At 46.1% G+C, this 25,672-nt stretch overlaps 1 protein-coding gene across 1 annotated transcript; it reads left to right on the top strand.

The window, feature by feature from the left end:
- Positions 1-943: 943 nt before the first annotated feature.
- syt6a (synaptotagmin VIa) lies at positions 944-25,543 on the top strand. Its single transcript, XM_030364066.1, has 7 exons — positions 944-1,266; positions 13,917-14,349; positions 15,640-16,198; positions 19,468-19,588; positions 20,789-20,960; positions 21,972-22,122; positions 22,363-25,543. The coding sequence occupies exons 2-7, from the start codon at positions 14,168-14,170 to the stop codon at positions 22,432-22,434; spliced, it is 1,257 nt and encodes a 418-aa protein (XP_030219926.1). The 5' UTR covers positions 944-1,266; positions 13,917-14,167; the 3' UTR covers positions 22,435-25,543.
- The last annotated feature ends 129 nt before the right edge of the window (positions 25,544-25,672 follow it).

Here is a 25,672-nt window from a genome sequence, read left to right as displayed (position 1 = left end):
CTTTCTGTGACATTTGTCAACTCTTTCTGGAAGGGGGGGGGGGCTTACTGATAGGGCACTGTAATTGCTGGTTCCCAGATACAGAGCATTGGAACGCGTTGTCGTTTTTAACACACTTTTAGATCTGTACTACATGCTGCATTTAGCAAGCAGTGAGTACCACTACCCATTGCTATAAATTGATTATTTTCCTGTTCAGAGCACTCTGTTCTCGACCAATGCCATTTTTCTTACCAGTAGGCCTACCTCAAATAGAGTTAGATTCCGTCCATCATGTTTCATAGCGCAACCAGGGGAGTGTTTGGTAAGGTAGTCTACCGTGCAGCCTCTTGAACCAATAGCAACACAGCAGTACACCCCCAGCAGACCAGATGATGTGGAGGATACAATGATGCTAATCTAGATCGAGGACCTTCTATCCCTACTCCTCCCCCTCCCTCACTCCAATACCTTCCTCCCTCTTGCGCGCTCTCCCTCTTTGTTCAACAGTGAACTGATTGTGCTGCAATATCGCGTGGCCATAGTCTCGCGCACTGTAGTAGACGGACGCCGCGCGAGGCATCTCTCGGGCTTGTTAAATCAACTGCGCATGACTAAATGCGTGCTAGAACTACAGCAGCAACGCGGTTCGGGAAGGAGCCTGGTGCGGCTGAATAAAATAAAGAAAGAAAGAAAAAAGAAACCCACTCGCTCCACCCCCACTGTTCACGCGCCTAATTATACATAAAGCAAAACACCTTGCTTGTTGTATTTGGGCATCTATTCAAAGAACGCCTTTGATATTTATTCAACACATGCCGCATGAATATTCATGCACCTTAAACTTATGTCCTCATTCTTGTTTTAGGTTGTAAATAAATGTGTAGACGACAAGTTCTCTATGTTTTTAGATTTTTTTTTTTTTGCCAGCCTCTGAACCGTTTTTGATGACACACCAAGTCGAAGTGGCGCGTTTGTCCGCAACAGTTGAAGTGAGAGATCATTGAGCCTGTGTGACGGATCTGTGGACTGTGTGAGGGACCTGCCCCCAGACATTTGCAGTACAGTAGCCTGCTGATTTGCTCGCTCAGACTCCAGTGCCATAGAAACTCGGTTCCTGAGTGCAGTGAACGCTCATTCGGTCGAGGAGCCGGCAAAGGGAGAGGATCAAGAGAAATAAAGAAGAAAAAGGAAAGAACAGATAAGACAGAGAAGGATAGAGAGGAAAAAGAACATAGGGCGTGAAGTGTGTGGAAAGGAAGAGAAAAGTGGAGAACACTGTCAACGGTGAGTACACAGTTGTCAGCTCATATTCTCTCACTTGTTTATAATCTAGCTTTCAGCCTTTTCCTCCCCTTTCGCTTTTGATGCAGTTTTTCCTCTTGATTACTCTGTAGGCGAGGTTGTTGGGCGAACAGGTAGCAGGTTGTCAGTGTGTTGGAGGATGGGAGGGTGAGCCCTCACCTAGCGCGGTGCTCTGCGCTAGAAGCACAGCCAGAATGATTGTATTTCTTTAACAATGTTGTTTAACTAACAGGCATTCTTAGCCATAACGATTATTCTGTTATTTGCGTTGAAGAACAGCCAGAAGTACAATTTAATATTTACTTTAAATAATAGCCTGCACGTTTAAATGATTCCAGTTTCTCCGCGTCTCCGTTTCGGTCTTTTTTACTTCTGTGGAATATTCATGATTTATGGAGGCACTGTGTTAATATTTAATTTAGTCGGAAGCTCTCACTTTTTGGCCTCGCCTGTCCTTTTGCACATTTCTCACATGGTGTGAGGGAATATGGTTAAATGGCAAGATAGTAATAACTTGGTCCTTTACAACGTGCCCTGGTCCACACCTGTGTGATGGAGGTGAGGTCTGCGCCTGTTTAGCTGCATAGCGTAAAATGTGGACTCAGGCAACGGAAGAGGGATGTGTCTTTTTTATGAATGTCTGTGTGTATGTGCATACCCTTATTTTGTTCGACTATGTATTATTGAGCAAGCAAAAGGGTATTATGTGCCGCTGTGAGAGTATGGATTTGTGGTGTGTGTGTATGTGTCTGTGTGTGTGTGTGTGTGTGTGTGTGTGTGTGTGTGTGTGTGTGTGTGTGTGTGTGTGTGCGTGCGCGCGTGTGTGCGCGTGTCTGTGTGCGTGCGCGCGTGTGAATGCGTGTGTCTGTGCGCGCGTGTGTATGCGTGTTTGCATCATGTGTTTTTGTTTTACCTGCTACTACTGTTTGTGTATCGGTTGCGTGGTGACTCCAGTGAGACCACCCCCCCCCCCCCCCCCCCCCCAGCCTATTAATCACAAGTGAAGAGAAGCGGCACCAGCAGAGCCAAGGAGACACATTTTAAATACTATGCAGAACACCCTCCCTCTCCTCGAAAATATGAAGTGTGATAAGACATTGCATTATTCCTGCTTTAAAGAGATATATGAGCCCAATGCGTTCCCCCCCCCCCCCCATCCCCCCTCACTCCGCCTGGCCCCCTCCTCTCCACCGTCTTTATCTGCTCCTACAGAGCAGTCATGTCCTCGCTGGATTCCACTCCTGCCAGCTGCAGTCACAGGAGACCGCCAGACCAATTCAAGCCCTCTTATCACCCCCCCCCCCCCCTCCCCCCCCCGAGGCCCTCCCTCACTGCAGGGCGCAGGCCCATTTGTTTGCATTAAAGTCTGGCGTGTAGGTGTAGTAGTATAGTGTGTGTGTATGTGTGTGTGTGTGTGTGTATGTGTGTGTGTGTGTGTATGCGTGTGTGTGTGTGTGTGTGTGTGTGTGTGTGTGTGTGTGTGTGTGTGTGTGTGTGTGTGTGTGTGTGTGTGTGCGTGTGTGTGTGTGTAATGGAAGATGGGGAGGTCACATATATGTATGAGTAGGTGCTTATATAAGACTGTGACACTGATGTGTGTGTGTGTGCGCGTGTGTGCTCGCATGCATGCATGTGTTTTTTTGAGCTTCACTGGCGTGATTGCATCTGATGAGTAGGATCATGTGGGGGGTGGAGGGGGGGGGGGGGGGGGTTGGGGGGGGGGGGGGGGTTGGGGGCGGTCTTCCTCGTGGGATGATTCAAAGATCCCGGCCTCCTCTCCATGTCTTCCCCCCTCTCTCCCCCCCAGCCCCCCTCTCTCCCCCAGCCTCTCTCCCTGCTTCCTTTACAACCAGTCCTGCTGAGGGCTTCCGTGGACCCCAGCAGGGCTAGCCGCCGGGGGGCCGTCACTCAGAATAGCAGGAGCCCCGGTGTGTGTACAGTAACACAACAGACCACGACCTGCGCTACCAAAGCCGCTTAACGCACACAGCAGCATAGCGGTGGGTAGGGACAGTATGATAAGTGAGATGGCACCAAGACGGGAGACCCAATCCATTTCAATGAAATATTCACACTGTGAGGCTTGTGACAGGGCTCCATGTGGCCCTGGGTCCTGGGGCCCTGGGTCTGAGGTGGTAGCTGGTGTTATAAGCTGGTGCCGGCATTACCCTTATGGTAGGGCGGGGTTTAAGCCGGATGGCGATAGCCGCGGCAGCTACGAAGCATCGTGACATCATAGCAGCGCGACACAGTGTAGCCTGCTAATAAATTCAATGGAAAAGAAGAACGCGACACATTAAACAAAGAGCATCCCCCTGTCGCACGGAAGGGGCAATTCTGTCGACCAATCAACAGACGGCGCGTGTTGCTCCACCTTTTCGGCACCCTTTCAGAACGCTTTGGTACCCCACCGGAGGTGTACAGAGGAATAGGTATGGCTCAGCGCGGCTCAGCGCGGCTCAGCGCGGCTCAGCGCGGCCCAGCGCGCATATTTTGGGACCCTGCCTTATTTTCGGCAGTGGAAACGCGAACCGTGCCGCTTTGTACCACAACGAACTGTACCGCACCGCTCGGTGGAAACGCGCCATTAGAGGGGGACTGGGTGTGCTGTAGGGATGTAGGAGGGGGGAGGCCCGCCAGGCTTGCCAGGGGGGTGTGTTATAGGACAGCCTGGTGCACAGTCAGGAACCAGGGGAAGGCAGTGTTGCCTGCAGCGTTGCAGAGCGTTTAGAAGGGAGCATGGATGTTCAATTCAAGTGGCGTCGCTCTCCTCTGCCCTGATTATAAAGTATCACCACCTTCCCAAGGGTTTCATGATGCCCCTCTATAGCAGATGCCATTAGTTCCTGAATCACAATTAGCCGTGGATAATACAATGTTTTACATACAAATGTATTTCCTTTGGAGAAGCCATCCTTGAAATAGTGTTCATGTTTGGCAGCATGCTCGTACCAGCAGATGTAATGTCACACTATTATCAGCTCCAATGAGCTTGATGGCAGGGTCTTCTGTGCTTATGCTTTGGATCACACGCAAAGTAGCAAACCGCATACTACCGCTCTGATTGTTAATTCATTTATTTGACATAAATTATCCAAGACATGTCCTACAGACCATTTTCCTGTATTCGTAATCACCTGTGTCTCCTGCAGCCCCTGCAAGAGCCGCACATGGGCTGTGAGCTTTAGAGCAACAACCACATTTACCGCACAATCAATAGCAAATTAGATGATATGTTATAGATCAAGCACAGCCAATCGGAAGATGAGTTTAACAGGATCCAGATTGCCAATCTGTGTGCAGATGCCTGGTGTACAGAGTCTCACCAGCTCTTGATTAGATGCTGCACGTGGAACATCCTTCTTGCTCTACATCAATCCCTCTAAGCTCCACCACTAGCCAGTAGCCACCCATCCCCAATTACACGCCAAGCCTCATCTCCTGTTGTTGACCCCCCGCCCGGTGCTGTCCTACGGACCCTGGGGCCCAAGGTCGATCAAATCAGGGTCTCAAACCCCACCCCCCCTGAGAGGAAGCTGTTAGGAAGCATTTCTTTTGAAATGGCGCACGCACACACACAGACGCACATACAGACACACACACATGAACGCATGCACGCACGCACACACAGACACATACACACACACAAACACACACACACACACACACACACACACACACACACACACACACACACACACACACACACACACACACACACACACACACACACACACACACACACACACACAAAGACTCACACTAACACACAGACTCACACACAGACACACATGCACGCACACCCACACACGCACCCTCATGCAGACACAAACTTTCACACACAAACACACAGACAATCCAAAGGTGTTTCAAGCAGCTCTTGGTGGAGAAGGCACTCGTGGGTCAGAGAAGGGACATATGAAATCTGACCGGCAGTATGATCCGATCAACGGATTGAGCTGCAGTCACTCGGGAGAGTGAAAAAAATGCTTTGCAATAGTTCCACCACACCTGCTGCTACAGCAATAATGACATTATCTTTCGCTACATATGAGTGAAATATAGCATGTGGTATCCGTTATATGTGATCCAGAGCAGACGGAGGGAGCCTGGCTTACAAGGCTTAGGGTCTTGTTGCATAGAGGAGGTTTAAAGGTCACAGGTCCCACCTTGGCTTGGGATGATCTGGTTAATGTGAGTGATTTAATGGGATGCACCATTAAACATCTCAGGGGGAATGAAAATATGCATTAAAGGTAATAATAGCATTCCAAAATTGATATACAGTCTGTTATGTATAAATCCATATGCCTCTATAGGTGTTATTTTTAAGGTGTGAATAACTCAATGCTAGTGTCTGCTGGGACGAAAACATAATAGCCAGAATAACACATAGTTGGGATGCACTGAATCTGTCCTTGCTGAACTTAATGCTTGAAAGAATGAAGAAAAAGTTGAGTCCAAAGTATATTAATCAAACAAAATGCTATGATCTCATGATATCAATATGAATTATTTAAATTAATATAGCTATTATACCTAGGGGAGCTACAGATTAAATAATAAATGGTACAGATCTAATGTACTGCTTTTACTAAACAGTTCACTCTATGTCAGAACATCTGAACATCACTCTTTTCGTTTGACTAATCAAGCCGTCTTCATTAGAATTGGATAATATGCTGTATGTGTTTGAAAGAAACAATCCCTCGTCATGCACTCAGCGGTGCATGCCAAACGATGACGCTATTCTGTTTTCCTCCACAAATGCTTTCCAGTATTTGTTTACGCTGTCCGCTCCAAGCTTTTAAATAATAAAGTGTTTGGCCTCTCCATCCATCCTGGTACTGCACCACTTCACACACCATCTGTAGGGTCCACGTCCTGGCTAAGCCACACTCGATCACCGACAGGATGCGCAGGTGATAAAATATTAAATGTTTAATGCAAAGTGAATCTGAATGATCTACAATGGGCAAAGTGTTATTGGAGATTCCCTGTTGAACCATCGGTGCATCACTGTATGACGTCGTCCATCTGTCATCCTGCTTCATTTCCCTGACATTCATTGATATTATGTATAGATATTATATTGACATTATGAGTCATTAACTCATGGGGGAAAGCCCTCCTGATATCTGATTTGCGGATGAGCGAAGAGGCATCTAATCAGAGCCAGCCAGAGATGTTTTTCAGCCATTGAAATGGTGATGAACATGGAGGTCAATGGGTTAATAGATATTTTCATGAAGATTGCTTATGAGTAGTATAGTTTTCAAGTCTATCTAGAGTATTTCTTCCCATACATTTTCAACATAAATGGCAATAAGGTGGTCATATAGGCACTCATTCATATACTCCATAAGCTATGGCCAATAAATTGGTACAAGACTTTATGGGAATCAGTTTTATCCGAATCTCCAATAATGGAGAAAAGACATAACACTGGTTTGATCCAGTTGGAATCATATATTGTATCGTTGGATAGAAAGAGATGCTGGTTCTTCATGTGGATGAACAGATGTTGTAATGAATGTGGAGAGTGTTGCAGAGAAGAAAGACTTCACACTTCTGTGTGCGACAAAATAAAAGTCTTGGGGGTGGCCCTCGGATGAGCCCTTACAATGCGGGGGGACGTTGCATGAAAACAAGTGAGGTCAATTAGCAGACTCAAGTGTTTATCGAGGGTGACAGTGAGGATATCAGACAAACACAACATGAACACTTGTGCACCCGGGAACGGGGATCATAAATCTTTAAATTCTGTGTATATCTACAGTGGAATATAATTATATCTCTTTAAAGTGTGTGTGTATACATTGATTGCTGTGTGGAATGTAAGGAACCAGCATTTAAATGAGGCTGTCATTTACATAAAGAATTCAAATTTTTCATCTAAGTCAATTCATTAATGGTTTTACAGCTGTTGGGTAGACAAGACGGGAGATGTTGCGTGATGAGTGTACGCATGTGGGTGTTCATGCTCCATCCATCCCCGTTCCATATGGCACGGAGCATCGCCTCATCAGAGCCGAAATCCGGGAGGAAGGAGAGCACCCTGTGATGTGTCATCGTAACTCAAATGCACAACATGGAGTCGTATAAATTCATGCCAGCTATCTTTCCCCTAAGTTATCAAACATTCCTCTTGGGTTGAATCTCATTGCGAATAATTTCCTCTTTCATAAATCACCATCCCATAGGACTTAATTCTGCAATTTAAATGTTTTAAGCTGAAGCATACAAAAATAGGAAAATAGTCTATCCTAACTTCAAGTTATTACTTTTAAATGAAACCCTAAAATCCCCATATCCTATGGTAATTTGGTAATGGAAGACAAATGTGATGAAAACTTCTTGGGAGTGGGGTGTGTAATGTTTTTCCGTACACTTTTTCCGTGCAGTTTTTTCTTTTTCAAATGCTTAAAACAGCCAATGACCTTTCAGTATGCATTGTTGAAAGGTCACCCACCGCTGGCAGCAACAGAGGCAGACATCTCTAAGGGGCCTCGTACTCCAGGCACATAGAATACTGCAATACAGCACCTCTCTTATTACCAAACATTTACTCAGTCACATTTAGAAGCGAAGCACGGTGAATCACTCGTGAGTCATAACCAGGGGAGACATGAGGAGGGCTAAGCCCAACATATCATGCACAATAACATGCTTTTGTGGGATTAAAAGGGAAATGTGTTGGGGGTAAAACATTTAGTCTATTTTTTTTGCTGCTGTCTAAACATCTCCTGCAGGCAAGCGGTGGAGGTTTGGGATTTGGTGATTCAGAGGATTATGGGGGATTTCGAGGTGGCGCTCAAAGAGGAATTACAGGATACTGCGATTCCCAAAATGGCAGAGGAACCCACATCTAGATCAGAGCATCTCTCTTCTCTCTTAATATTCTGCTTTTGCCTGCGGGGGCAAGTGTGTATAAGACAAAAAATGTGGTGAAGAAAAAACATTGAGAAACCAAGAGGGGTGCAATGAAGTGTGAAGCCCATTTGATAGTGTGCAGCGCTATGTATGGCGTTTCCCCATTTCAGGAAATGTCATTATCCCTCGTGTGTCGCGTGGGGTTTTCCAAAACAAATTTCAGCTTCTTTGCGGAAAAACATGCAGTTTGGGACACTTTTCCGCTCGATACGGGCAAATTGAAGCTATTTCCAAAATGTCACCGTGTCACTTCAGAATTCATATTTGTCTTTTTCTTTTTTGTACCTCATGTTGGGCTTGACATTTTGTTAAAGACTATTTTTCTTCCACTTCACTTCCAAAACACAGAAGTACGACAATGGGATAAGGAAATAAAAACAAAGTGATAAGCATCACACAGTGCAGTTGAGTGCAGGGATAGGTTGCCATTCATCAGTGTTACAGGGTTCAGTGGCTGTGGATATATAGGACCTTTTAGTGCAGAATCTGAGTGGCTGTGTAAGAGCAGAGTCCCTGCCTAACCCCTCCATCTCCTCTCTAAGTCCATATCATCCCTCCACTGGCCAGGGAGGAAGGGCTCTGAGGAGAGGTGGGCCACTATACATTTACATTTACATTCAGGGCATTTAGCAGACGCTTTTTCCCAAAGCGACTTACAATAAGTACATTTGTCAGAAGAAGAGTTTGCTCTCGGTACAATGAGGATGTTCATAGAACCAATGCAGAGTCGAGGTGAACTCTGAACTATAGGTTCCAGGTATATTCCAGAAGGACCATCAGTCAATCATCGCTAGAGATGGATGCTCTCCGGGGAAATGGGGCTGAGACTGGAGATACACATGACAATCAGTCGGAAACTATCACAAAAAGGTCAATCGAACTGATACTGATACTGATCAATATAAATAGTGAGTCCAGTTTAAATGTCGACTACTTCCATGGGTTGAACCCTCTCGAAACATAAAGCAGACGCTTCCCATATTTTGCATGATGGTCAGGTTACTATAGAAACCACGGTTTCAAAATGCCCCAGTTGGAGAACACCCGGGCTACACTTTGCTCTCTGACGTCCTAAACACTTTGATAACATTTGCACTTCAACACTGTAGACTTACTTTTGAAAATGACTGCACGATCACTTTACCGTTGAAGTCACTGAAGTCAAACCCACAAGGCTGTGAGAGAAGTTTGAAATGCTTCTATGCGTAGCGGTGTTTCTGGTAGTTCTGAGGTTTTGTTGAAAACAATACAGAATAGTGGTCAATTGAATCAGCTGTGAAACTAGCTATGGCCTCCTCAAAAATGCCAGTGTGGCTGCTGTGATTTCCTGCCAACGAAAGCAATATCGGGGCCTTCGGATTGCCTTTTCTCTAGACACACACCTGTCGTTTATCGACTTACGACCTATTTATTCTCCACCAAACTCCAGCTGAAGGACTTTTATTCGGGGGATTGAGGCAGTGCCACTGGTATTGCCCAAGTAAGCGCTTTTTCCCCCACATCAAAGCTCCACAAGAGGAACCCCTCCCCCCTGATTGACTGTATCCGGCACTAGATACACAGATACATTGATAGGTAGATAGATTAGAGAGAGCAAATCCTTGCTATCTGGTGGGAGTGTGGTCATTACTGCTGTCTGCAAACCTAAGGTCAGTCCGGTCTCACGATGTCTGTGGGGTTGGAGCCCGGGCGGAATAATAGGTTCATACTGCTGCACTTCATTATGCATGTCTGTCTATGAGAGAGGGAGAGGGAGAGAGAGAGAGAGAGAGAGAGAGAGAGAGAGAGAGAGAGAGAGAGAGAGAGAGAGAGAGAGAGAGAGAGAGAGAGAGAGAGAGAGAGAGAGAGAGGAGAAAGAGAGTGAGAGAGAGAGAGAGAGAGAGAGAGAGAGAGAGAGAATCCTTCAAAACACAGAGAGAGAGAGAGCGCCACTGTCTCTGTCAATGTCCTTTTCATTGTGGTTGTCCGCCTCCTCTCCTCTCAAATTCGCAGTTCGCCTTCCACACCGATGCTTCATTAGGCAAAGGGTGTGTGTGTGTGTCGACTTGTTTCGGTGTGTCTTTGTACGTGTGTTAGTTAGTGTGTGTGTGCATCAACAATCTCTTAAAATCAGGATGCTGCCCGTGTGATATTGCTAATAGCCAAGCCAGGTGGTGTTGTTGTTTTTTTCACAATATGTTTATTGTCGTTTTTCTTTTGAACAACATACACAGACACTTGCGCCATCATATTAGGGATATAAATTCAGTAATTACTTTAAGAAATTAAATATAAATTATACTAAAATATATATAACAATTAAAAAACGATATCTAAAAAATAAATCCCCCACTGTATATTCATTTTACATTAATCTTACATTTTCATCTTTAATGAAAGCCATGTATGGTAGCCTGGTGGTGGATGTTTGTGTCTTACAACCCTGTTTCCCCTGAATCGGTGACCGACCAATAGTCGAATCTCAAAGAATCTGCCTGCAGGAGATGCTTTTATGAGCTGCGAATAAAGAATAAGTATTGCCTAGAACATATCCAATGCTGTCTTTGACATGGACTAGACTGTAGTGTCTTGTTGTCCCGACTCCCTTCCCATGACCACCAGTCTGAGAAGGTCTGGGGCTTCATATTCTTTGTGATTTATTTGTTTTGGTTGACAGATCATTAGGGTTACATATCACGGGAAATTGAGTTAGCTGGTTTCTGCAAAGTGGTGTTTAGGAGTTGAATGAAAGGCTTAACAGGGCCACGCCTCCTACTCTGTTCACACATCACCGGACTGTTTAGTAGCCCTTCCATAATATAAATGTTGTATTAGTTGCTCCTGGTGTGAGAGTGTGAGTGATTGTCTGTGTGTGTGTGTGTGTGTGTGTGTGTGTGTGTGTGTGTGTGTGTGTGTGTGTGTGTGTGTGTGTGTGTGTGTGTGTGTGTGTGTGTGTGTGTGTGTGTGTGTGTGTGTGTGAGTTTGTGTGAGAGAGTGTGTGGGCGAGAGAGAGATTGTCCTTGTGTGTGTTTGTGTGTGTGTGTGTGTGTGTGTGTGTGTGTGTGTGTGTGTGTGTGTGTGTGTGTGTGTGTGTGTGTGTGTGTGTGTGTGTGTGTGTGTGTGTGTGTGTGTGTGTGTGTGTGTGTGTGTGTAATTGTGGGTTTATGGATGTGTGTGTATGTGTGTTATTGTGGGTTTGTGGATGTGTGTGGGTGTGTGATTTTGTTCCCTTCCCACTCCCACTGTTCTCTCCGACACTGGGGAATGACTGAGATTTCTCAAGTTTAAAGTCACGTCTGCATTAAGCATACTTCGCTTCCACTTTGTGACCAGTCGACACTTTGATAGTAAAGAGAGCAGAACAGCCGTCCGTTGTTGTCGGATTTTAGCGTGCGCCGTGGCTTTGCTTCAAATCGCCGTGGCGACTGGGAGGAGGCCGGCGACACAGCAGACGTGCCCGGGGGGACTGTGTGAAATCTCAGATGACACACAGAAGCAGAGCCAAAGACTCAAATCCGCCCCTCTTCAGCAATAAAACCCAGAGAAGCTCCACATACCTACCGGATAATCTGGTAAATTCCCCTGGGTAGACATTTCTTTTGACCGGTGCTCATGGCGTGCCTTTTCTGAAGAATAAGTCGGTAAAGAAAAAAAACCTCTTTGATTTTGTTTTAATGACGTTCTCGACTAAGCAACGCACAAATCAACCCTTGCTTTGAAATGCAAGCTGGCAACAGGCGTGCTTTTCCGTGGGAATCATTAAATTTATCTCCATGCCTGGACATGGTTGGCTTGGAAAAACGAAAATCATCCTCCGTGGACTGAAATTCACTCACAGGTTGCACCAGCCAGAGATGTGCTTGTATTTACCTCTGCTCCTCTGGAACTGAAGCCAGCTGCATATATTACAGGAACCAATTGAAAGTGCCTGTTAGCGCAGATCCTACCACTATCAGTTCACTACCACCGCTGCTGGCGCATATCAGAGTCAGCCCCCCAAACCCCCCCCACCCCCCCACCCCAAACCCCCCCAGACGCTCCTGGGCTAACCGTATTGTTGATAAATCTGTGTAATCGGCGTGGGATGTGGAGTAGAGGGAAAACACTGCAGTAGAAACATTTCAAAGCCTTTGTAAAGCATGCAAAAGGACTGCCGGTACCAGGGGTTGCTGAGGCGGGAGGGGCGACGCGGTTTACCCACAGGAACATCAGGCTGAATGTATTATTTTTTTCTTGGGTTCCTCTTTGAATGCCACCTCTGTGCTCAGCAGTCTCCAGCTCTGTCTTGGCACCGTTGCCGTCCCTTGGACAGCGCAATCATAACATCCCAAAAATAATTATTCATTACCCCCTCGCAAACCCAAGATGTTTTCCACGGGGACATTTGATATTTCTAGAGGGGGGTTCTGAAGCTACGGCTACAGCTACCCATACACAACAGCCTCCCCCCTCCCCACATTGATATTGAATATCTCCCTTCAGAGCTCTCCCTTTTCACACCATGGCTTGGTTCCCAAGAATATCCCTTTTCTATTAAGAATATGGTTATAAAATGTGTCTTTTTATCATTTCTTGGCTGAACTGTAATTATTATTACACAGAATCGCACACTGCTAATGAAATAATACCAAAAATCGGATTTGTGTGTTTGTGTTAGCGTGTGTTTGTGGGGCATGTGTGTGCCTGCGCGCTTGTGTTAGTGTCAATATGTATTTGTGTGCATGCGTTTGTGCATGTGGATGTGTGTGGATGTGTGATACAAAGACATTGCCACCTCTCTCCCCTGCCTAATGGAGGTTTAATAGTTGAATGCTTCAATATTCATGACAACTCCCGGCACTACACAGATCCTCTAGGTACTACAGCGCCCCAACCATACGCCCATGAAAAATTAATATCATGTTTTGCTCTCTAACCTTGTTCTATATCCTCTGTTTCTGTCTCTCTCTCTCTCTCCCTCTTTCTCTCTCTCTCTCTCTCTTTTTCTTCCAACCCTTGTAATCACCATCTGTTTGTCCATATTGCCTTCTCCCCGTTATCTTGTCCTTGCGGCTCTCTCTCTCTCCCCCCATCTCTCTCTCCCCCCCCCCCCCCCCCCTCTCTCTCTCTCTCTCTCTCTCTCTCTCTCTCTCTCTCTCTCTCTCTCTCTCTCTCTCTCTCTCTCTCTCTCTTTCTCTCTCTCTCTCTGTCTCCCTCTCGCTCTCTCTCTCTCTCTCTCTCTCTCTCTCTCTCTCTCTCTCTCTCCCTCTCTCTCTCTCTCTCTCTCTCTCTCTCTCTCTCTCTCTCTCTCTCTCTCTCTCTCTCTCCCTCTCTCTCTCCCTCTCTCTCTCTCTCTCCCCCTCTCTCTCTCTCTCTCTCTCTCTCTCTCTCTCTCTCTCTCTCTCTCTCTCTCTCTCTCTGTCTCCCTCCCTCTCTCTCTCTCTCTCTCTCTCTCTCTCTCTCTCTCTCTCTCTCTCTCTCTCTCTCTCTCTCTCTCTCTCTCTCTCTCTCTCCCTCTCTCTCTCTCCCTCTCTCTCTCTCCTCTCTCTCTCTCTCTCTCTCTCTCTCTCTCTCTCTCTCTCTCTCTCTCTCTCTCTCTCTCCCCCCCCCCCCCCCCTCTCTCTCTCTCTCTCTCTCTCTCTCTCTCCCTCTCTCTCTCCCTCTCTCTCCCCCTCTCTCTCCCTATCCCTCTCCCTATCTCCCTCCCTCCCCATCTCTCTGTGCCGCCCCTCCTCCACCAGACCCAGCCTTCGGGCTCCTGCGTGCCGTGCTCGTGGTGTGTGGCCTTGCCCTGCTGGGCCTGCTCGCCCTCGCCTCCTGGAAGCTGTGCCTGGTGCCGTGGCGAAGCAAGACGCTGCTCTCCAGCCCGGCCGGCCCCCCCGCGCAGCCCCGCCCCCTCCGGTCAGCGTCTCTGTCACCGTCGCCGACGCCCGGCCCCCAGCAGCAGCATCTGCTGCCGCTACCCCCGCCGTCGTCGCCGGCCGCCGTCGCCATGGCAACGGAGAAGGGGAAGGACCACCCCTTGGGGTCCATGGGTTTCCTGGAGGCGGCGGTGAAGATCAGCCACACGTCGCCGGACATCCCCACCGACGTGCAGCTGTCCATGCGCGAGCACTTCCTGCGGCGCACGCAGCGCATGACGCGGCAGGCCACTGAGCCCGCCTCCTCCACCAGGTACACCCCCCCACCACCACCACCACCACCACCACCAGGCCCCCCATAAACATGTAGTCATCAAGATGATTACGCTTTTTTATTATCCAAAGCCACTTACAAGTGAGGTTGGAGGCAACCCAGGCCAGCCATCTAAATTGGAGCCGCTAGGAACGTATAAAAGTTATAGCGACACAATTGTTGAATAGTTAAAATGAGAGTAGAGAGAGAACAGTATTGCCATATGAATCTGAAATAATACAAGGCGAGTCATTTTAGTGTTCATATAGACACAGCCATGGGAAATAATTACATGGTGCCGTTATGGCACTAAAGGTCTGGCAATGTCAATCAATCTGTTATGTGTTCACACATCGTATGCACACACACACACACCACACAGGCACACTCACACCAGCAGACACACACAAACACATGCATACACACACACACACACACACACACACACACACACACACACACACACACACACACACACACACACACACACACACACACACACACACACACACACACACACACACACAACAGCACACATACAGAAAAACGAGATTGAGCTAATCTGTCTTTACACAGAAAATCTACACAGTGTGATTACATTGTTAAGGGAAGCAGGCTCCCTCGCTCTTGCCTTCTCTTTCTCTATCTCTCTCTCCTTCCCTATGTTTCTCGTTGTCTTACTCTCTCCGCCCATCTATTTCCGTCACAAAAATGCACACACACACACACATATACACAAACACACACAAACACAAACACACACACACACACACACACACACACACACACACACACACACACACATACACACACACACACACAAACACACACAAAAATAAGACAAAGTTAAATATTACAATTATAATACGTTTCACAAACACAGAGAAAGGAGCGATAAAGCTGACAAACACTAACAAGGGCTAAAACGGAAACAGCGTATTTCCTCAAATCGCCTGTGACGGAGAGTTATCGGTACAATCGCACCAAGGCCATCTGTCCAATGAAAAGCTATTAGTTATCTCATAGCAGCACATATGGTGACCATAATTCAGAGACGCTTTCACCAGGGTTAACATTACAGTCGCCGGGTGCTGGCCCGGTCTCCCGTGGGCCGAGACGGGCCGCAGACTAAATCATGAGACCCGGAATGAGCGTGTCCGATGCTTAAACAGCAGAACCGCTCGGGGTCTGCTGCAGGCCGCCCTTATCCTACATCTCTCCGGGGACCAAAAAGCGAATAATTTTGACACCAATTTCCTTTCCCAATTTCTCTTTATCGGCCCCTTCCAGGCACAACTCCTTCAAGAGGCACCTGCCCAGACAGATGCAGGTGGGCAGCCTGGACCTGGGCAATGACTACATGCCGGACCTGGACGAGAAGTCCACCAGCATCGGCCGCATCAAGCCAGAGCTGTACAAGCAGAAGACCCTGGAGGCGGAGGAGTCCGACAAGTACACGGGCATCAACTGCGGCCGCATCAACTTCTCCCTCAAGTACGACTACGAGAACGAGGCGCTGCTGGTGAACATCCTGCGCGCGCTGGACCTGCCCGCCAAGGACCTGTGCGGCAGCTCCGACCCCTACGTCAAGGTGTACCTGCTGCCCGACCGCAAGAAGTTCCAGACACGCGTCCACCGCAAGACGCTCAACCCCACGTTCAACGAGAGCTTCCAGTTCCCCGTGCCCTACGACGAGCTGGCCATCAGGAAGCTCCACATGAGCGTCTTTGACTTTGACCGCTTCTCCCGCCACGACATGATCGGAGAGGTGGTGCTGGAAAACCTGTTGGAGACGTCTGACCTGTCCCGGGAGACGGCGATGTGGAGGGACATCGAATACTGCACCACTGTAAGGATCATCGTTTCCTGTCACCCTCTCATTGGTCCACACGCCAGGGCTGCACGTGTCTGATTGATTACATAGCATGGGGGAGGGGCTGATTGCCTTTTTGTGTTCGATTTTATGAGATTAGTCAGGTTACAGGCCATGTTTTGTGAGAATGGAAATGTAATACACATAAGTCTGAAATGAATTCACAAGAAGGAAATGGATGTCGCGGCTTTCTTGCGTATTCAAACGGAGCAGATGTGATCCTCCGCAGATCCATCCGATTTAATAGGAATAGATTACATTAGTACAACATTTACGCGTAATCCTTTGTTTCATAGTCATCATTATTTCCCCCCACAGCACTGATGTATGGCTGTACCTAAATGGAAAGACAACCATCCTAAATGAAAACCTCCAACTAACCGTACACTTAAGCCACCATTATCATTAATCTCTTTGCTGGCTCGGTGCTGCCCTTGGGCCAAGCTGGTAGAAACCTGTCTCCACACCCCTCACCTCTCTCTCATCCCTTCACACAGCACTTCACTTTAATATCATCACCCCTAGCCCATCTCCACCTCCACCTCCTCACCAGTTGTTGAACTTCAGCAGTATTTTGTGGGCTGATCAATAATCTCAAGGGTTATTGCTCAGGAAGCTGAAAGAATTTTGGCGAGGGGCCTTGGCACACAGGTGGCAGAATGATTTCCTGTCAGAACCCCCTAGTGCTCCTCATAGCCAGAGCCCCAGGCCAAGCAAACATAGAGGAGCCTCCCCAAAGTACGGACGTCATGCGTCCAACAGCGGGTAGGAACGGTGAGTAGGGCCGAAAGAAAAATCGAATTCAAACCGACATCGCGATGCAATAGAACGCGATTTAATAATTGTACTGTTACTCCCATAAGTAAGATTTGTATTTATATTTCTTTTACAATACAGTAATTAAATATAGACGTTATAATATCAATTCATGCATGAATTCATCTCAACACATAGGCCTGGCCTAAAGGGTTAGGAGCAGTTTATATGTTGACTGCTTCCAATGTTGTGTTGGTCATACTATAGAATGATTTATTGCTTGTTAAGTGAGTAAAACAAAACATTCGGAACTTTAAAAAGAAAAATCGCAAACCAAATCGCAATCGCAATATTGGTTGAAATAATCGCAATCGCAATATTTCCCCCAACCGCTCAGCCTTAACGGGGAGCTGCGTCATATGAGGCATTGGGCTGAACTCAAAAGATTAACTTACTGACCTGCACGTGCACTAATGAGCGGTAGGTGGCTCGGACCAAGCTAATAGAGAACAGGAGGGGGAGCTGAGAACGTCCTCCGTCCGTAGATCAAGAAAGGGTGTTTCGTCGATAAGATAACAAAAACCATGGACACCAGCGTGGAGGTGACGTGTTTTGAATGTGATCCTATGACAGTGTTTCAGGGTTTTTCCGTCAACGGAAATCCCCTTTAGTTGCTAATCAGTGGTGTGTTTGAGAAAAGGATTATCCATTTAATGCTCCCCTGATCATTTATAATGCCTGATCATACTTACAGATGAATTGCTCCATTACACATGGAAGCTGCTGAGAAACAAAGGAAACGGTTGTGTTTTTCTGTAACATGTGAAACACAGGTTTTTGTGACAATCAAAGAACTGAAATGTTTTGGGTCATTGCTATTCAGCTCAGCTGAGGATGTCTTCAGTTTTTTTCATGAATATATTCCGGGAGGGTGTTTTGGTGGATTTCTGCGCCCTCAGATTTTCATTAAATCCATCTGGGTTTCACATCCATCCAAACGCTAAATCCGCACTCTCTGCACGGCTGAGGCTAAACCCTATGCTTGGTGTGTCATATAGGATGTTAAGACTTCCAGGAGGCCCCTGGCAGTGTTAGGATGTGAACCAATAGGAGGGCTTCCCACCAAGCTCATTGCAAGTGATTAGAGGCCTGGCGACCTCAATACTGTTTATGGGATGAGGCTGAGGGCTCTCTGGGGACTGATAACAGCGGTCTCACTCTGCTGGAAATGATTGGCCCTGCGTGGTGCCTTGTAGTGGACAGATCATGCGTGTACCCAGGGAAAATGTCTGCTTTTAATGGCCGTCTAATAAACTCCACAGCTGATTTGTGCTTGACAGGTGGATTGGAAGATAACTTTCTTTCAATCAACCACAATTATAAGATAATGTGGCTAATCTCGAAGGCAGTGTTGGGTACCACTCATCGCTCAACTGCAGCTTTAATGTAATTATTTTACCTCTTATGTTGTTGTTTATTAAAATATCTTTTTAATTTGTTTCCCATCCCGGAGAGGCCCCTGCTAAATAGTTGTTATTCTCCTAATTGATCTAATCAAAGATGTTTTAGCCATAGAATAGGACCCTTGGAATTTATGTGAGAGTGTTGTTTATGTAAACACTTTCAAAGTTAGTTATGCAACTTTTCTGTTCCGAACGTAAATAGTTGTAGCAAGTGGTATTCACATCTTAGGAAACTTAAGAGACGGGAAACATATCTGGGCTGCATTCCCTTTTACTATGCATAGTGGATTAAGGGCACATGGAATTATACACGAGCACATCTGAATTAATGCCTACTGTTTCTCTTTGAAGGCCTTCATGTTAACACAGCATGAAATCATTCATACCATGACGAGCAGAAACTATAATGCCTAGAAATACCACAGGAACGCTTTAAAATACAAGTCTGGCCTTTATCAACTATTTACAAGTTACCAACATTCCCAAAGTGACATGGATAATTCATGTCCTGACCGTGATTCGTGGGCCGAAAATGGTTGAAATGGAAGAGGACGTTTCACCTCCAGCTCAGTCGGTCCCTCAAACGCACACACAACCAGAATGGCTTTGAAGCACAACGCTGTTCAGTCTCCTAGGAGCTCCCTCGTTCTGACTGTTAATGATCTGATAACTGAACTGTGCCTAAAGGAAATCCAATCCTGATATTAAACTGACTACTTTGATTTATGTATGTGTGTCCGTATGTGTGTGTGTCTGTATGTGTGTGTGTCTGTGTGTCTGTATGTGTGTGTGTCTGTATGCCTGCGTGTGTGTGTCTGCATGTCTGCTTGTGTGTCTGTATGTCTACGTGTGTGTCTGTATGTCTGTGTGTCTGTATCTGTGTGTGTGTGTGTGTGTGTGTGTGTGTGTGTGTGTGTGTGTGTGTGTGTGTGTGTGTGTGTGTGTGTGTGTGTGTGTGTGTGTGTGTGTGTGTGTGTGTGTGTGTGTGTGTGTGTGTGTCTGTGTGTTTGCCTCTCCCCCCAACAGGAGAATGTGGACCTAGGTGAGATCATGTTCTCCCTGTGCTACCTGCCCACTGCGGGGCGTCTCACCCTCACAGTCATCAAGTGCAGGAACCTCAAGGCCATGGACATCACCGGCTACTCAGGTAAGGCCGGGGGACACACACTCACACACACACACACACACCTGTGTGTGTGTGTGTGTGTGTGTGTGTGTGTGTGTGTGTGTGTGTGTGTGTGTGTGTGTGTGTGTGTGTGTGTGTGTGTGAGTGTCTGTGTGTCTATAGGTTTGTGGTGATTCTCATTGATTGTGAAAAAAGTCTGCACAGGGGAATACTGTAGCCGCATGAATATTCAATTTCCAAGATGTCAAGTAAAACAGGCAAACAATGGAGGAGCCCCACACACACATACACAACCCCCCCCCCCCCCCCCCCCCCCCCCTGCCACTGCTGAGCCATGTTTATTTTCCAGACTTATTATTATTCAACGCTTGTAATATTAAGACATCAGCAAATAGCTGCAGGCCTGATGTTTATTCTAATAGAGTCTCGTTTCACATTGCATTCCACATCTTTTGTCGCAATAAAACCTGCCGTTAAAGGCTGCCGTTTATGTGTTTGCTCGCCGCTAGGAACGCCGTTATTAGTGGATGCTTTTAGCCCAATGTTTTTAGAGAGGAACACGTTCTTGACACCCCTCTCTCCAGTCACCCAAATTTCTTGTCCAATTTTCAATGCATCGCCACAATTCCCACGCGCCTGTCAAAAAGCACCGCCATATCAAATTGTGCCGCTTAGCACATTACGCTGCAGAGCAAGCACTCTTCTATTTGTTGAGTACATAGATTGCGGGCAGCATACATCTGAGCCATGACATAATGGATAACAGAGGAACACTGCAACAGGAGGGGGAGGTGAAGACACAAACCAAGATTGCCCAGAAACCTTCCCTCCATTAGACCATTTAAGTCCACTGTCTCTCCCCTGCCCTATCTTTGTATTTACTGGGAAGTGTTGACTCATCATCTGTTGTCTGTGCAAGGGATGGATGATGGCAGGCCATAAAGTGTTGTTTTGTGGCCTAAGTACCTCGGATGTTGAATTAAAAGCAGGTTGCGCGACCATTGCTGCATCATAATTCTTAGTAACACTGTTGGTAATAGCCTTATGTTTGAAGACTTCCAGATGCTCAAAGTCCAATTATCCTCCTTTGGTGATTCATTTCAGGGAACAATATACTATCTATCAAGGTTTTTCGAAGTAAATTATCCTCGTAAAAAAGACCCTAAGGACTATACAAATTCAATGGGCTGGACCTGGCCCTGTTTCTCTCTGCCGCCCCAGATCCTTACGTCAAGGTGTCGCTGATCTGCGACGGCAAGCGCCTGAAGAAGAAGAAGACGACCATCAAGAAGAACACTCTGAACCCCACCTACAACGAGGCCATCATCTTCGACATCCCCCCCGACAGCATGGACCACGTCTGCCTGCACATCTCCGTCATGGATTACGACTTGTGAGTACGACGCGAAAGCAAACAAGCAGCGGCTACACTCCACCGGGGTCCCTGGGCCTTGAAGAGCTTTATTTTAGAGGCTGGCCGCTCAGGAACCACGAGGAGCCGTGAGTAAAGAAAGCGGTTCAATATGATTTAAAAGAGGGGTTTCTTGAGATGAAACATCTGAGGACGGTCACGTGAGAGTCGGCTGAACACCGGGGCTGCCTTCACAGCACACTCCTTCGCCTCCTTCTGAGGAGGAGAAGCAGAAAACAGGATTTGACGAGACCGTTAGCTGACAGAATGAGAACGTCAGGAAGGTCAAAAAAGAGTAATCTGCTGCTTTTTTCATTCTTCTTTCTACTGGTGGGAGAGAGAGTGGAAGGTGAGCTTCAAAAGATGAGTCTATACTGACTGGTTTGCCTGTTAACCGTTGCGTTTAATGGCGACGGGGACTGAACCGATTTTTTATTTTGCTTGGATGACCGGTGTACTGGTTTATGTAACGCGCAACGGCAACAAACACACACCTTTGGTTTGTGGACTAATCTAGCGAGAAAAGACAGTGTTGGTTTCATTTACACTTCAGATAATTGTAATAGAGTGTGCTCTCAAAGAGCGTGTCCAGCGTGTGATTTTGTCCTCAGCCTTGCTTTGATGGCCTTTTTACCATTGAAATGAGGCGGTGCCATTGTGCCGGGTGATGCTCGGCCGCAGCATCATTTGGCAGGCTTGTTGGGCGACACTTGAGCATCAGACCTCCTTTGAAAACAGCAGAAAAAAAGGCATGCTACAATTATAAACAATCAATGGATGTGGGTGTGTGTTTGTTAATTTGTCCGTGTGTGTGTTCATGTGTTTGTGTGTGTGTTTGTGTGGGTGTGTGTGTGTGTGTGTGTGTGTGTGTGTGTGTGTGTGTGTGTGTGTGTGTGTGTGTGTGTGTGTGTGTGTGTGTGTGTGTGTGTGTGTGTGTGTGTGTGTGTGTGTGTGTGTGTGTGTGTGTGTCTGTGTGTATGTTTGTCCCCACAGGGTAGGTCATAATGAGATCATCGGTGTGATGCGTGCTGGATGCAGCGCTGAGGGACTTGGCCGGGACCACTGGAACGAGATGCTGGCGTATCCGCGCAAGCCCATTGCTCACTGGCACCACCTGCTGGAGTCCAAGAAGTCGGAGAAAGAGGTGCGTTGTACCGTGACGCTAGAGGAAAAAAGGGCTTGAAGGAAAAAAGATGGACAGAGTTGCATGTTCTGTACCATATAAAGTCACTTTTAACATTAACGTCAAAAATAATTAACAACGTTTTTTTTGTGTCTGTGTGTGTTTGGCTGCATGTGAATGTGTGTTTGTGTGGTGTGCTTCCATGCATACGTGTGCGTGTGCTCGTGTGGTGTGCGACGTGCGTGTTTGTGTATCTCTCAGTGGAAGGCGAGGACGGCGAGCTTCGACAGCCAGGGCTCCTGCCCTTCACCCAGACCCCCCGCCAGTCCCTGAACCCCCACCACCACCTGGGACCCAGACCCAGAGCCAGATCACGACGGCTCCCTCCTGCTGATCCCACTTCCCCCTCTACCTGGAGAGAAAAGACCAACACCACCCCCCTCGCACCGACACCCTACCCAACCCTCCCTCTACTCGCCCGCGGTCCCCCTGGTCTTCCCACTGACTGATGTTCTAGGCGGGGGGATCTGGCGTCTTGTCGCTGGGTTCGTAGCTGGAACATGGACACGCCGCTTTCAGGGGGGCAGACGACACCGGAGAAAGACGAGCTGATGTAACTCTTTGTGGTGTTGATGTGGTGTTTGAACAGCCTCCCTCTTCGTCTGTCCTCTCCGGAGGGGAGTTTTCTGACTTCCAGTCGTCCAGACGTTGTCCGTAGATCGTGTGCGTTACCACCTCCATGCGGAGGGAAGAATGGGAATAGCATCCCAGTGTGCTCCCTTGTCCACGCTGCACGTTGAACATTAATCTGGGAGCAGTGAAGACGTTGTTTCGATGGAGGATACCCTTGAGCCTACCGTCCCCCGTCTCCCACCTTAGGGGAGCCAAGGGGGGGAATGGGTGTTGGCCAGCCTAGGAGAGAGAGGTACTTTCAAGGAAGCCTTGAGAACATTTTCTTTGAAAAACAGTTTTCTCGCTTGTGGATATTTCTCAGTACTCTAATAGCACACTTCAATTCTCCTCTTATTAATATGGCCCAGGCAAATTATAACTCAACTGAAACTAAAAAGTACACAAACAAAGGGTTTTCAAACAAACCGAGGGAGAAAATATAGACAAAAAACAACTGTTAAACATAATTTCTTTCCAGTTTCTTTAGTAAAGTAAGCAACTCTGCCAGGCTTTGCTCACATAACAGCTTAACATATAATAACAATAATTATTACTAAATTATTAAGAAAGAACTAAGGGGTATTTTATGCACCTTAAATTAACCGGTGTTTAACTACAACAATTTGAAATGACTTTACTTTTCTTGCATACCCTTCCCTCATTCAAAAAGTAGCATAATTTACCTGTAGCATAGCGTAGACGTAGCTAAACCTACCATAGCACATACAAAACAAGACCAATAAACGAATGGCAGAGCACCAACACACAAACGTGCTTCACTTACGTTTAAATATGCGACCCAAATATGCTGCAAAAAAAGTCACATACAAAATCATTAAAAAACACAGCCACCGTTTCATCATTGTCAAAATGATTATGTATGCGTACAGCATATTTCCAAGGGAGTCATTCCCGACCCCCCAGGGCTTCGCTCCACAGAGAAGAACGCTACACACCCTTACCTCCGCCTGGTGTTATCATGTTTGTTATGAAGGTCCTCACAGAAGACAACATGGTGTTGTTGTGGGGGGACTGGGGAGTCAAACACACTGCACTTCTTTGTCAATTGCTTATCGTTTCTATGTACAGATTAACGGTGTGTATAGTTATATGATGTGTGTGTGTGCTTCTATGTATGTGTGTGTGTGTGTGTGTGTGTGTGTGTCTGTGTGTGTGTGTGTGTGTGTGTGTGTGTGTGTGTGTGTGTGTGTGTGTGTGTGTGTGTGTGTGTGTGTGTGTGTGTGTGTGTGTGTGTGTGTTTATGACTGTACATTTTATGCTTGTGACAGAAATTCACAAATAGAAAAGAGAAGAGAACATTAACTATTTTTAGTGTTTGTAGCCATGCTGATAACCTGAGAACCCACAAGTCTTTTATCTTGTTTTGAACTGAATAATGTGTCCGGGTGTGAAGATTAAACATATATATAATTGCCATTGAGAGGTCACAAGCTACCATATGGTCTAATATTTGCTGTAAGTTTTAATATCTAGGATAAACATTGCTCAATTTACCGACATGTTATGTTATTTTAGCACAAAATCTTTAGACTAGTAAGACTTTGTTTATCAAGTTAAGTTACACTTGTATTTGTGGTTAGATACAAATACATATCTATCTATCTATCTATATATATTTGTTATATTTGTTGTTAACATCTGGACTTTTTTGTTGTTGTTGTTGTTGTTGTTGTTGTAGTAGGATTGCACACATTTCAATGAACTCAGGCTTGGATATTTTTGCCTAGAAGAGTTTAAAAAGGCACTTGTTAGAAACCAATTGCCAAAAAACAGCGAGCAACTAATTCAATATGTATGTATGTATGCATGGGGCATTCAGACTCCCTGCGGAAACATATTTAGTGTTGAGTTATCGAAAGGCAATGAAAGGGTTAAAGATTTTCTCAACAGAAAAATCAGGAATAGTAATTCAGCATCTCATAGTAACCGAAGCATAGCGAGCCGTATCGTAAATCTCATCCACTTGTTTAGGTAGACCAACGTGGGAGCCAACAATGGTCTGATTCAGTAAGCAGACCTACAAAAGACGGGAGGTAGTTTTACCTCTTTCTTTAGTGAGTGCAGTGGTACTCACGAGTACAGAGAACAGTGCTTCTGGAGGAACATGTGGCCTAATTGGTGCTTGTTATGCCTAGAAGGTCCGTCAACATATTATTGTTTTTGCTTGGCACAATTCCTCAATCCCCCACTCCACACCCCTTTCTGAAAATGTGACTGTTTGAAATGTTTGTCTCACACTCTTCATTGTGGACTATTGGTGGACTTTCTCAGAAATAATGGCATTGGTAATATATTTTCTACACAGAATATTTTAGTGTAATATTGGAAGCAAGTGGTTAAAAAAAAGAAGTTGTTTCTTTTCTAAGATGTAATTTATGATGGTCATATGTTTCTCTGAACATGTGCTGTGTTTCCATAGTAGAATATATACCTGTTAATTCAATTCGCCTTAATTTATGGACTGTTTTAAGACCTACAAGCTTTGGCTAAGATCTGTAGTGTTCCTTAAGGTCTTGTAATCCTTCCAACCATTATGGAAAGTAATGACTTTCCAATTTTATATTGAACAATTTGTACTTGTACTACACATGTTTGAGTAAATGTCCTTTTGATTGAAACCAAAAGATTTGACCCTATAGTTCAGAAAAACAAATATATTTTCAGTTTTCCTTAGACATCCCAGATCGTTATGATGACTCATGATAATATGTGATTACATCAAATTAAATAAATCTTGAATATATTCATGTATTAGTCTTAACAATCTGATGTTTGAAAAAAATAAATCATCTCCATAGGACTGTATCTCTTTATCTTTTACGAAGATGCTAATAAAGTGTCTAAACCTAAATACAAACTCCCTCACTTGTGTGATGAT

The sequence above is a fragment of the Gadus morhua genome, chromosome 1 (assembly GCF_902167405.1).
Source record: "Gadus morhua chromosome 1, gadMor3.0, whole genome shotgun sequence".
Classification (NCBI taxonomy): Eukaryota; Metazoa; Chordata; class Actinopteri; order Gadiformes; family Gadidae; genus Gadus; species Gadus morhua.
Note: the sequence above shows the minus strand (reverse complement) of the source record. Positions and strands in the feature narration are given on the sequence as shown.

What these genes read in the sequence shown, in the direction of transcription:
- syt6a (XM_030364066.1), top strand. Translation starts at nt 14,168, where the DNA reads ATGGCAACGGAGAAGGGGAAGGACCACCCCTTGGGGTCCATGGGTTTC. An exon ending in GAGCCCGCCTCCTCCACCAG is followed by an intron (nt 14,350 to 15,639) that starts GTACACCCCCCC and finishes GGCCCCTTCCAG; the next exon opens with GCACAACTCCTTCAAGAGGC. An exon ending in GGACATCACCGGCTACTCAG is followed by an intron (nt 19,589 to 20,788) that starts GTAAGGCCGGGG and finishes CTGCCGCCCCAG; the next exon opens with ATCCTTACGTCAAGGTGTCG.